At 33.1% G+C, this 13177-nt stretch overlaps 1 protein-coding gene across 15 annotated transcripts in view; it reads left to right on the top strand.

The window, feature by feature from the left end:
* Positions 1-13177, top strand: part of NEK1 (NIMA related kinase 1) — a 133621-nt gene that overhangs the window by 81624 nt on the left and 38820 nt on the right. For all 15 annotated transcript variants that reach the window (XM_056802882.1, XM_016423129.2, XM_056802884.1 and 12 more), the window contains 5 exons: positions 326-496; positions 6102-6167; positions 6250-6472; positions 7661-7813; positions 9549-9689. In XM_056802882.1, the coding sequence (XP_056658860.1) occupies positions 326-496; positions 6102-6167; positions 6250-6472; positions 7661-7813; positions 9549-9689 (754 nt within the window). The remainder of the gene's footprint in view (positions 1-325; positions 497-6101; positions 6168-6249; positions 6473-7660; positions 7814-9548; positions 9690-13177) is intronic.

Here is a 13177-nt window from a genome sequence, read left to right as displayed (position 1 = left end):
AAATGCTATTGGACTAAAAACTGCAAATGAATTTGTTTTGAGAAGTATAGTTGGTAGGATAATTTTTATATTCATTGAACTTACTGATTTGAGATAAAAGAACAATTAGTATTATATTTGTAAGAAGTCAATGATCTGTTCATTGCTTTTATTCTACAAAAAAGATATTACACAATTTGAGGAAAAAATTCCTAGGATATATTATACATGAATACTTAATCTAAGTCTTAATATATCCAGTTAGCAAACACATTTTCTATGTATTTTTGTTTTTTTTACCCCCCCAGCAAATTAAAATTTTCCATCTATCAACCCTTTTTTACAGTTGGTAGCTAAAGGCATAAAAATTACCAACATACCTTCCAGTGAGAAAGCAGCAGCAGAAGCTGGTCATTTCCAGGAACAGCATGAATTGGGCAGCTCTCCTTCCCAGTCAGAGATCAAGCCTGATGTGCCAGTTATCTCTATCACATCAGCTTTAAAAGAAGTGGGTGTGGTAAGTTCTTTAACATTTTGGACTAAGAAAAAATAGGTGGATGAAAATGATTTGATATTTTAGAAGTAAAATACTAAATCAGTCACCAAGTCTAGATATGTGGACAAGTTCTTTGGGAAGGGCAAAAGAATTGTTTCTTAAGAACATCAAAGGTTTTGTGCAATTGATCCTTCGTACATTGGAGCTTTACTCAGGTGTTAGGCCTGAGATTGTCCTTTAAGTGATGCTTCTTTGTAAATATCCTTTTTATAGTTACCTTTTCTCAGTCTTCCTCTCCATAGGGTGGTACCGTAGGACTCTTTTGGGGGTCCTCTGCATTCTCCAAATTCTTTTGTTTAGTTCCTCATCTCTATCTCAGATGCCCAGACTTCCAAGACAAAGATACAACTTAAGAGCTGTATCCTTCATGATACTTCTCCTTATTCTGTCCAACCACTAATGTTCTTCTTCACTATCTACCTTGTCTTTAAATCTATTCACTTTACTATCATCACCATCATGAATTTATTAAATGCTTACTAAACTTCAGGCATTTTGCTAAGTGTTCAGAATATAGAAAAGAGACCCAAATATAAAATGTCCCTGCCTTTAATGAGTTCATATTCTAATACAGGGGTCCCCAAACTGCAGCCCCCTGAGGCCATGTATCCAGCCCCATCTCACTTCTGGAAGGGGAACCTCTTTCTTTTGTGGTCAGTGAGAGGAGCACTGTATATGGCGGCTCTGCAAAGCTCACTTATAGTACTACTTCCAGTGACATAATCCTTTGCTTGGTATCTTGGTCTGAGAGTGAGGTACCACGCAAAGAATTATGTGGCTACACAATGGAAGATGCCAGCATGGTGAGTGGCAATCTGGGGGAAGGGATTCCGCACTGTATATACTGCATGAATTTAGGGTTAGGGTTAGGTAAGTTACGTCTGGCCCTCCAACAGTCTGAGGGACAGTGAACTGGCCCCCTGTGTAAAAAGTTTGGGGACCCGTGTTCTAATGGGATAGATAACATGCAAACAACCAAGTACATGCATGATATAAATGTTAAAATTAATATCCAGTACTCCAAATACACATTCTAATTCATACAATGGTATTAACATAAAAAGGAGGTAATCTTGGAGATAAGGCACTAGTACTAGAAGAAGGGAAGAGGAATAAGGGAAAGAAATCAGGAAAAAAGCCTCTTGCAGAAGACAGGACTTAAGTGAAGTCTTAAGGGAAACCAGAAGGCAGAGGTGAGATGGGAGAGCTAAGCATGAGGGACAGCCAGTGAAAAGTCATAGAGTTGGGAAGTAGTGTGCCATATTTGAGGAATAGCAAGGTCAATGTCATTGGATCATAGAGTATGAAGAGTGGGAAAATGCATGAGAAAGGACTAGATTGTAAAAGGTTTTAAAAGCCAAACATGATTTAAAAATAGATCCTGGAGGTACTAGAGAACCACAGAAATTTATTGAGTTAAGAGGATTGACAAGGTCGGCCTGAACTTTATTTTTTTATTTTTATTTTTTGTGATTTGAAAATGTTTAATTAATTAATTTAGAATATTTTTCCATGGTTATACAATTCATGTTCTTTCCCTTCCCTCCTCCCACCCCCCTCCCTTAGTCAACAAGCAATTCCACTGGGTTTTACATGTGTCATTGATCAAGACCTATTTCCATATTATTGATATTTGCACCAGGGTGATCTTTTAGAGTCTACATCCCCAATCATACTCCCATTGAACGATGTGATCAAGCTGCTGTTTTTCTTTTGTGTTTCTGCCCCCACAGTTCTTTCTCTGAATGTGGATAGCTTTCTTTCTAATAAGTCCTTCAGAATTGTCCTGGATTATTGCATTGCTGCTACTTGAGAAGTCCATTACAATCAATTGTGCCTCAGTGTATCTGTCTCTGTGTATAATGTTCTTCTGGTTCTGCTCCTCTCACTCTGCATCAATTCCTGGAGGTCGTTCCAGTCTCCATGGAATTCCTCCACTTTATTATTCCTTTTAGCACAATAGTATTCCATCACCAACATATACCACAATTTGTTCAGCCATTCCCCAATTGATGGGCACCCCTTCGTTTTCCAATTTTTTGCCAACACAAAGAGCGCAGCTATGAATATTCTTATACATGTCTTTTTCCCTATGATCTCTTTGGCTTGTAAACCCAGCACTTATATGGTTGGATCAAAGAGCAGACAGTCTTTTAGCACCCTTTGGGCATAGTTCCAAATTGCCCTCCAGAATGGTTGGATCAATTCACAACTCCACCAGCAATGCATGAATGTCCCCACTTTGCCACATCCCCTCCAGCATTCATTACTTTCTACTGCTGTCATGTTGGCCAATCTGCTAGGTGTGAGGTGATACCTCAAGAGTTGTTTTGATTTGCATCTCTCTGATTATAAGAGATTTAGAACACTTTTTCATGTGTTTATTATAGTTTTGATTTTATCATCTGAAAAATGCCTATTCATGTCCTTTGCCCATTTATCAATTGGGGAATGCAGACCTGAACTTTAGGAAGATCCTTGAGAGCTGAGTGGAGAATGTCCTAGAGCTCAGAGAGACGAGGCAGGAAGATTATCCAACAAGTTACTGCAATAGTCCAGGCATTAACAATGGGGCCCCACACCAGGATATATGACTGTATTTTCTTTGTTGATAGAATGTATGCTTCTTGAAATTGGAGATCGTTTCCTTGTTGTTGTTTTTTTAATCTTTGTAGCCCCAATATCAAGTTGTGTGACTGGTTTTAGTAGCCACTTAATAAATGTTTAACAATTGATACATATCCTTTAGTTATGCTCCCAATAGAACCCAAGCTGCTTGAGGATTAGCACATGTTCATATTTGTGCTGGTATCCCACTGTCCAGCACATAATGGATGATTAATAAAAACTTTTTGATTGATTGGTTTCAGTAATTACTTTAAAAATTAAAGATGAACCCACCTTTGTACCAAATTCTTTGGTATAGCTAATAATACTGTATAAAAAAATGGCAGGCATTTAAGTGCAGTGGATAGAGTCCAAACCTGACATCAGGAAGGACCTGAATTCAAATGTTACCCTAAACATTGTTATATGCCTTAACCACTATCTGTCTCATTTTTCTCAACTATCATAATATCTACTTTACAGTGTTGTTTGAGAATCAAATGGGGGTAATATTTGCAAAACATTTAGGTACAGTGCCTGAAACATAGTAGGCGCTTAATAAATTCTTATTCCTTTTCCCTTCCTTAATGAGGTTCCAGTGTAATTAAAACTTAACTTTATCAAAACTTCTTTATTAGTATCCTGATTAGTCTGATTTTTATACTAATTTTTTAAGTTGCCATGTCAGAATATGGATGCAAATGCAGGAATATAATCACATTAACTAGAAATAATATATATTAGTAAAAGCTAAGCTACCAAACTATGGGATTCTTCCCATTCTACATCTGTATCATATTATGTTTCTTTTTCAAATTTTTGGATGTTGTTTGTTTTTAATGTTTTTCATTTGCATTTGTGGATGTGCCCTTTTTGGGCCTTTGTGGATGTGTCCTTTTTGGATATATTGTGGGTTTTAAAAATTAATAATCAATAACTAAATATTATATTTATAAAGTTTTATTAATAATAACTAAAACAAAAGAACTGCCTGGTTGCAGGTGAGAGAGAGATAGACAGACAGAGATAGAGACAGAGACAGAGACAGAGACAGAGACAGAGACAGAGACAGAGAGAGAGGAATTACAACCACTTAAATACAATCACACAAAACATGGGAACGAAAGAAAATTGAATTTGGGGAAATACTAATGGACTTCTGGGGGATGAAGTCCAAAGGCTCAAAATCTACATTTATACAATATCTAGCCCCTCAGATTGAACCTTTCATTGTTAAATTAAATAAAAGTAGCCAATACAGTGACCATATCTTATAATTTTTGCAATTTTTAGCCCTTCTAATTCCCTATGTTTTACAACAACAGGAGTGTAGGTTATATTACCTGTTCCCAGGGATCAAAGTTAATTATTACAGCTACTTAGAGTTCACTTTTACTTAACGATCTTTATATTTACATTGCTTTGTCTTTATATAATTCTTTCAGTCCTCCTTTATGTAATTCCTGGGTCATTATATTCTTACAAGCCAGAAATGAGAGCATGACAAATAAATGTGGGCTGAGCCAAAAGTTTATATTTGGAAATATTAGTATAGATTCCTATCTATACTAATGACAGTTATATGTTATTCATTTAAAGGAAATATTCTAATTTTCCATTAGAGAGAAAATTATAGTCACTATCTTTTTTTTAAATATATCACTTAAAGTGTTTAAATCTTGAAAACAAAAGTGAAGTAATTTATAGCTCTGTACCCTGGGCTATATGATGCTCATCAAATGAATTTCTTCTCCTCAGCCATTCAGTATCAGTACTTAGCACAATTTCTTGAACATAGTAAGTTCTTGGTGATTGATTGATCTATGATTGTTGATAAGTGACATATTTGATAAGATTGTTGATAAATGACAAGTTCATGACTGTGCAAATGTAAAGTTCTGGCTATTTCGTGAGAATTTCACTTAAGAATCAATTGTTCTTCTAGAAACAATTTATTTCTCTCTACTCTAAATTTCTTTTGTACCTACTGCAATGTTTATTCCAACTTTAGATAGATTGGGTGAACCCTAGATGGTATCCAGACTTATGTATTCTTATCCAGCTGGTAATCTCTCGTTAGAGTAACTGCTAATATCCTGAATACTTTAACTGGGTAAAATCTTTGTCTCATTTACTTCTGGTATTGCTAAACTTACTAATCTTAACATTCTTTTATTTTCCCAAGTGGTACAAAATTTAAGTAATACTTTTGCCAAATAGTTTTTCTTTCTGTACTTAAAATAGTAAACATTTCTTAAATTCCTGCTTTGAAAACTTTCTGAATCTAAAAGCTTTGTTTTATATCTTTTTGTACTTAAACTTTTTTTTAAATTTCTTATAAACTGTAATGACTTATTATTCTATGAAAAGGCTAATCAAAAGATTTTTGCTATCATTCAAACAAATAACTCAGTTCTCATTTTCATGTTTGCTTTTCTTTTTGCAACAGAAAGCAGTTGACCCTACTTTCAACTTTATGATAATGTAGGACAGAGAAAACATGAATAAATTCAAATACTATTTTTTTAAAATTCATTTTTTACTTACTATCTAATCATTTCACCTCTCAAATCTTAATGAGACCTATTAATAGAGAAACTTGACTTATATTCATTTCATTTCATCATCCTATCTCTAGTAGAGTTGAAATAGCCCTTCTCCCCTTCTCTTTCCCCAAAAGAGATAGTGATTACAAAAGAGTTAGATAACCACATATTTGATCAAAGAGTTGAGATTTGGCCAATAAAGTATGTATTAAGCTTGTTATTTAATTGACTTTGAAATGTTTTTTTAATGCTGTAAAGGAAATCAAACTATCATTTCACAGATATAAAAGAATTAATATGGAGAAATTCATGGTGGAGAGGAAGGGAAGTATAAGTTAGAGGGGTAAAGAACTTTGTGAGGAAAAATATTTCCTGCTATCATTGTCTTATCTTGTACCATTCTCATTTTAAAGGATAGTAGTTTAATTGACATTCAGGAAACTTCAGAAGAAATGAAAATGACTGATAATGCACTTTCAGTAAGTAAAATTTTGTTAGCTTTTTCTCTTCACCCTTTTAGTTTATGTAAATATTTCAAAATATAAAATCTTACTGTTGCAGAATAAACGAGAGATACTTCGTAGGCTAAATCAAAACCTCAAGGCTCATAAAGAGGAAGAAGAAAAAACACAAACTTCTGAAAGTGGTAAAATAACTGTGAATGAAGACATTAAGGATGATCAGGAAGAAAAATCCATATTATCAGATCGTAAGAAGTGGGAGACAGGAAGTCAACTGGAAATTCCTCTAGCCAAGTTAACTATGGAAGAGACCTTTCCTACAGGTGAGAATAATTGGAAAAATGTTTAAAATCTTTCTCATTTTTAAAGGAAAGCAGTTACTTTATATTATTCATGCTAAATGATAGAAAAGAAAACGTGCATTTATTGAAATAAAAAGCAAAGTTAGTCTTTTAATTAATACACATTTTGTGCCCATAAATGGAGGGAAATTTTCAGAGAAAAATAATTTTCTATCTTATCAGCACTTAGAAAAAACTTAATCAGGTGGGGTAAGTGATGTTGGTTTCAGCACATTCAAGAGTACATGGAGGGAAGTAAAGCATAAAGACTGGAAAGACAGGAAGGGGCTAAATTATTATGAAGGTCTTTGAATAACAAACAGGCTTTTGTATTTGATCCTGAAGATGATAAGAGACCACTAGAGTTTACTGAAGAGGGGGAGGGAAAAGAGTAGGTATGTGGTCCATCTCTAAATCTCAGGCTTTTTCTCTGGCTGTCCCACATGCCTGGAATGTTCTCCCTCCTCATCTCCATCTACTGACTTCTTGGATTCCTTTAAGTCCCAAATAAATTCATTTTTTATTGGAAGCCTTCCTAAATTTTTCTTAATTCTAATGCCTTCCCTCTGTTAATTATTTCCTAGTTATCCTGCATATGGCTTTTATTTTACATATTTGTTTGCATGTTGTTGTCTCTCCCATTAGACAATAAGCTCCTTAAGGACAAAGATTGTCTTTTGCCTCTCTCTTTATCTTCAGCACTTAGCATAATGCCTAGCCCATAGTAGGTATTTAATAAATGTTTATTGACAGACTGAGATGAGAAGGAAGAGAGTTCCAGAAATGGGAGGAGGGTAGCTAGTGAAAATGCACAGAGTTGGGAGATGGAGATCTTGGTTAAACTACAACAAAGAGAATTTTGCTGTGAAACACCTATGATGACTTTTAACTGAAAAATTTTAAGTGATATTTTTATTTAAAAGGTTATTTTGGTGTTCCTTCTTTTTCTTTAGCTGGAGATTTTCCTTTGATCTCCATCTCCTAACCTTATTAATAGCAAATAACTCTAAAATGTACTATATGATCTGAATTTAAAAAAGAAATAAAACAATTCAGTTGCTGACTTACAGTCTACCATGTAAATGGTATGGTAATATTATGTCATAATAATTTAGTAGGAACTATTTTGTTATAGCCATTTCAATTTCCCTATTTCTTTTGCTCTTACAGAACTTACAGTGGGACATGTTATTAAACTAGATATTGAAGGATCCCCAAGAAGAGTCTGGGGGAAAAGCCCAACAGAATCTGTTCTCAAGATTCTTGGAGAAGCTGAACTACAACTTCAGACACAATGTTTGGATGAAAAAACACTTAAAAATGGTAAGAACTAAATATTTTTAAGTAAATTTTTAATATGGATAAAAACATAAATCTGAATAAGACATTGTACCATTCACAAAAGGACATTTAATAAGAGTTTTCAAGATTGATTGTGAGTTCATTCACTTCTAGGGAATTTCTTTGGGACTGTATTGCAAAAGATTATTGTTCAGGGGTTGAATACATTTTCTTTGAGTATATCTGTGATCCAATAAGAAGAGTAAATAAAAGTAGAATGAAGTCTAAAAAGTCATGTCATAGAGGAGAATTTGTAGGCAACACAAAATTGTCAGAAATGTGCTCTCTGGTAATGGTTTTGGTAGCAGACTAATTATGAGTTGATAGAGTCATTTGTCAAATTTTTCAAGATGCATTTCTAAAGTATGGTAATTATGGTTTTATAATACTATATTTATAACAAGGAAGACATGGGTTGTGACTCTACCTCTGACATTTAGCTACGTTGTTTGACCGTGGGCAGCTCACTTCATCTCTATGAACTTTATTTTCCTCATTTATAAAATGAAGGTAATACCTCACAGAGTTATTGTGAAGTTCAAATAAGAAAATATATGCAATGGGACTTGCAAACTTTAAAATTTTATAAATGTCAGTTGTTATTAAATAGCAATTAGAGCTTCTCGTAGCTAAATGAAGAACTCATTTTACTGCATCAATTAAATTCCAATTTTGTGTCTGGCACTGAAATAGGCAAATATGGAAATAATCCCTGTATACTGGGAGAAAAGAACATATATACAGCAGTTATTCCATATAGAATTTACATAAAGTAATTCTCGGACAGGAGAAGGAATGCTAATAAGCTCTTCACACAGAATGGTCTTCATTAAAACCAGGATCCCCTAGGATGTCAAGCTTAAATCATTTCCATGTACTTCTTTTATTAGAGAAATTTTATCACCTTTTAGAATGTGTTAGGAAAACTAAAACCCATTTAAATGAAAGAAACTATACTATGCATTATTTGAAATGAAAGCATGGCAAAATATTATGTATATAATATGTATTTACATATACATATTAATACATAGCTAATTGTATCTGCCCATTTGAATCAGAACGTGAGTTTTGTTTATCTCTTTTATAAAAATACATATAGTTCTTTTTTCTTTTTTTAAAATTTAGAATATTTTTCCATAGTTACATGATTCATGTTCTCTCTCTCCCCTCTTCCCTCCCCCCTCCTGGAGCTGATGAACAATTCCACTGGGTATATATGTATCGTTGTTCAAAACCTACTTCCATATTATTAATATTTGCAATAGAGTGATCATTTAAAACGAAAAATCCCTATCATATACCCATCAAACAATGTGATCCTATGTTTATCTTCTGCATTTCTACTCCCACAGTTCTTTCTCTGGATGTGGATAGCATTTATAAGAAGTTAATTAAGATGTTCTGGGATATAATTTTTCAAAAAATCTTGGGTGGAGAAAAAAGCATGCTTTTTCTTTCCACATTTTAACATCTGCCTTAGCTATTATCCTGTGTATTTTAGGTACAGTTAATAGTATTTTTACAAATTAACTACTTCACTAAGAATTTGGCAACCTAAAGCTTATGTATTATTATACTATATATTTGTTATATCTAGTCAGGATTGCCTGTTATAAGAATCCCTTTTTTAAAATGATTTCTCAAACATCATTAGAAATGAAGTTCAAGGCCTTTGGAAAACCAATTATTATTTTTTTTTCTTTTGTTTCCACAGAAACCTCTAAAGGAGAAAACTACAAGACCTTAATCATTGGGGAAAAGGAAGCACAATTTGTTTCTCTTGAAATAAATCCCTTACCTATAGTTGATACGGTTGATATCAAAGACTCTGAAGAGCCAAAACTTACGGAAGAAGGTGAACTTTTACAGATGGCATTAAAACCTCTTATGATGGAAGAAAAATTGGATGGTTTTGTTCTTAATTGCTTTTTGTTTTTGAAATGGATCTGTCTGTTAGTTAATTAATAACAGTTCATAACAAACATTATGCTTCAGAAATACAAATATAAGTAAAAAAATAAAAACTGTCCCTGCCTTCAAGGAGCTTATATTCAAATAGGAGAAGACAACACATAAAAGGAAGCTGTAAAGGGATTGGAGACATGGCAGATATTTGACTTAGTACAATGGAGATCAAGAGCGCCACCTGAAGAGGAATGAGACATGGCAGGCCTGAATGCCCTTCTTAAATGGAAGTTCTGGGAGGAGCCATTCAATCAAAGGGAGGAGACCACAGGGGCAGACAGTTTTTTCAATGTGTTCATTCTGTAGGGAGTTTATATAAAGAAAGGGTTTTGGAATCTAATTCCATATAGGGCAATACCCAGTGAGGAAACTCTCTACCAATGCAGAGTAGTAACTTACAGTTTTAGAGAGTTGTGTGAATTGTTGAAGATCAATGAACCAGTCAGTGCTGGGATTTGAAACCTGGTCTTTCTGATGTTGAGACTGGTTTTCTAGCTTCTATACCACACTCTCTCTCTCATGGATCTTAAGTTTTCTAAACGAAGTAAGATTTGATTTAATCAGAGTTTAGTTCCTTGTTCAGAAAGGCCTGACTGTTAAGTACAAAAATTCACCAATGAAATTATGTGCAAGTAAGGAAATTCAAAATTTTGATTCCCAAGTAACTTGATCTGTTCTATGGTCTTTTGGAATTGAATAGAACTAGAACTTTTTCCTTCGTAGTCTATATGATCATTTTCTAAATTTATGGCCAACATTTATCCTCCAGTGTGTAATTGAAACCATAACCCTGAATTTCCAGAATCTAATATTTGTAGGAATTTCCAGCCACAGTATTTTATGATTGTAATTTATTGGCTTTTGATTTTTGTGTAAAAGATGATTATGAAATGAGGACAAGGCTTTCAAACTTCAATTTTTAAAAAAATTTTCTGAATGTCTCTGCAAATGCAATTCATATACTATATATAATGAAATATTGTTTGCATCAATCCACAGCAGTACAATTCCTTAAACTATACTTCATAGCTTAAACCATAGAAATTTATTTCTTTTACTATAATAAAATAGATTGGATTTTTAATATAAATGGTAGTATAATTCAAGAATAGAATTTTATATTTATGGTAGACAAACTTTCCATTTGATGATATTATCCTTGGTTATATTCAAATAAGGCTATGTTTCCTAGTGTTTAGGAATGCTAATGTTTAGAAAATAGCCCAACAGGAACATAGTATATACTTAATTCACATCATTCATTTGTTTATTTTATAAACATTTATCAGGCCTTAATATGTACATATTATTATTTTGCCCTAAGTTTCTTATAAGCTTTCTCAGTACTTTTTTATAGCTACCTCAAGATTGTTTGGGGTTTTCTCAGTCTTCATTCTAGAACTACATATAATTTCAATTTTAAGTTTCTCAACTGTTTTGCATTTCTTCACTTTTATTAGACTCCTTATACATTATAGGACTACATATAGAAACAACTATATTACAAATGGATTTATAGCAAATATGTGATAGAATTCCAATACATTATGAGGCCCACATCATTTCTGACCTGTTCAATCACAGAAGTTATTTTGGAGGAAATGACATTTGAGTTAGACTTCTAAGAGTGGGTAAGAATTTAGTAGGTCAAAGGAGGACATTCAAGATGTAGAACTGTCCAAAATAAAATATATAATTTATTGTTTTAGGTTTGAATGTAGCATTGTGTAGAAAAGGATTGTATCAGTTATTGGGATGGCAGGGTTGGAAAAGTAACAAGTAGAAGAAAAAAGGGAAAAAATGAGTATTAGAAGTTATCAGAACATTTATACTGTAGCTTTTAAAGATAATGCTTAAGATAAAACTTTGAGGGAGAGTAAAGAAAATAATGAAGTTTAATCATTGTAGAGAAAAAGAAAAGCCAGGAGTTTTGACTAGAGGATATAGAATGTCCAAAGATAGTTAAATCAATCAAAAGAGTAAAAACATTTGTAGGTCATTGATTTTTGTCTAATTCTTCTTGTATCTCTAAAGATAGTCTCTTAAATTCTTCATAACTTATATACTCTATATAAAATTATAAAATTTGAAAGTGAGAGTTTGGCAATCTATTCTCTTCCCTTTTTGGAATGTGAAGACATCTGCCCTTCTCCAGTCACATTCTACCTTTCCTGTTTCCCACACTCATTCAGATATCACTGGCAGTGATTCAACAATTGAATCTAATTAATTATATAATTATATATAATAATATATAAAATTAAAATATAATCCATTTGGACCAAGTGACATAACTATTTACTCTCTCGTTTTTCTTGGGCATCAGTTCCCCATTAATCATTTTTGTTCTGTCATTTCTGGAGCAAAGATCATTTTGCTTTGTAAAGAAAACAAACAAAAATAGAATAAGATAGCTCTGCTTTTCCCCTGTTATTGGTTATCATCATCCCATCTACCACTACTAGCAAAGATCCTATCCCTCCTTTGATATTTTCTTCCTCCATGTATAGTACAAATAAAAATATTTTCCATTATCCCAAGCTTCCCTTCACACTTTTTTGAGCTTTTAACATTATTACCCTTTTTTACATGAACACCATAGTTTTTATATTTGTCCTTTTTCTTATATTCTAACTTTTCTACATATTTTTTAAATCTAAGTTGTTTGGTGAATTCCTTATGCCTCCACATCCATCTCTTCAGACAACTTTCATTTTTCTTTCGTAGGAAGTGATTCCCTGTCTTTTGAACTTCATTTTTGAAGTGTTTCCCATATTTCTTGGACTGATTTCCCATGTAATATTCTACTCCATGGTGCTACTTTTACACTCTGTTTTCATAAAATCTCAGGTGCATGTCAGACTATGCATAGATTTCTACTCCTTTGTCAAAAATTCTAAGATAGAGAATTTTAATTTCCTTCCAAGGATTGTTTCTCTGCTAGCAACAAATTCCTGTTAGTAATGGAAATAAAAGAATGTAATTTCTCTTGAGGTTTGTTTACCTTTTGAAGTATTTAAAATTATTACTGCAAGTAAAGTAGTTATTAACTGCTCTGCTTTTGGTAGAGAGAAACCTTCAGCAGATATCTGGATAACTCAAATCCCAAAATTTATGCCTTGTGTACAAAGTAATCTGCTTCACATACTCCTTATCTATTTTTCCTTTCTGTCTAGTTAAGTCTATAATATACTCTAAAGACAAAATCATTTCTGTTTCTCCCTTCTTTGAACATCTCAATGTTCTCAATCATGCTTCTTTGGTTTCTGGACTGGACTTCCTCATGTGAAATATATATTGATGTATAAAGCTAATAACTTCTTTCCTTTTTATGTAGTCAGTTTCTATTGAATATACTATAATCATTCAAAGCCATAA

Source organism: Monodelphis domestica, chromosome 6 (genome assembly GCF_027887165.1).
Source record: "Monodelphis domestica isolate mMonDom1 chromosome 6, mMonDom1.pri, whole genome shotgun sequence".
NCBI classification, from domain to species: domain Eukaryota; kingdom Metazoa; phylum Chordata; class Mammalia; order Didelphimorphia; family Didelphidae; genus Monodelphis; species Monodelphis domestica.
This window is presented reverse-complemented; position numbering and strand designations above follow the sequence as displayed.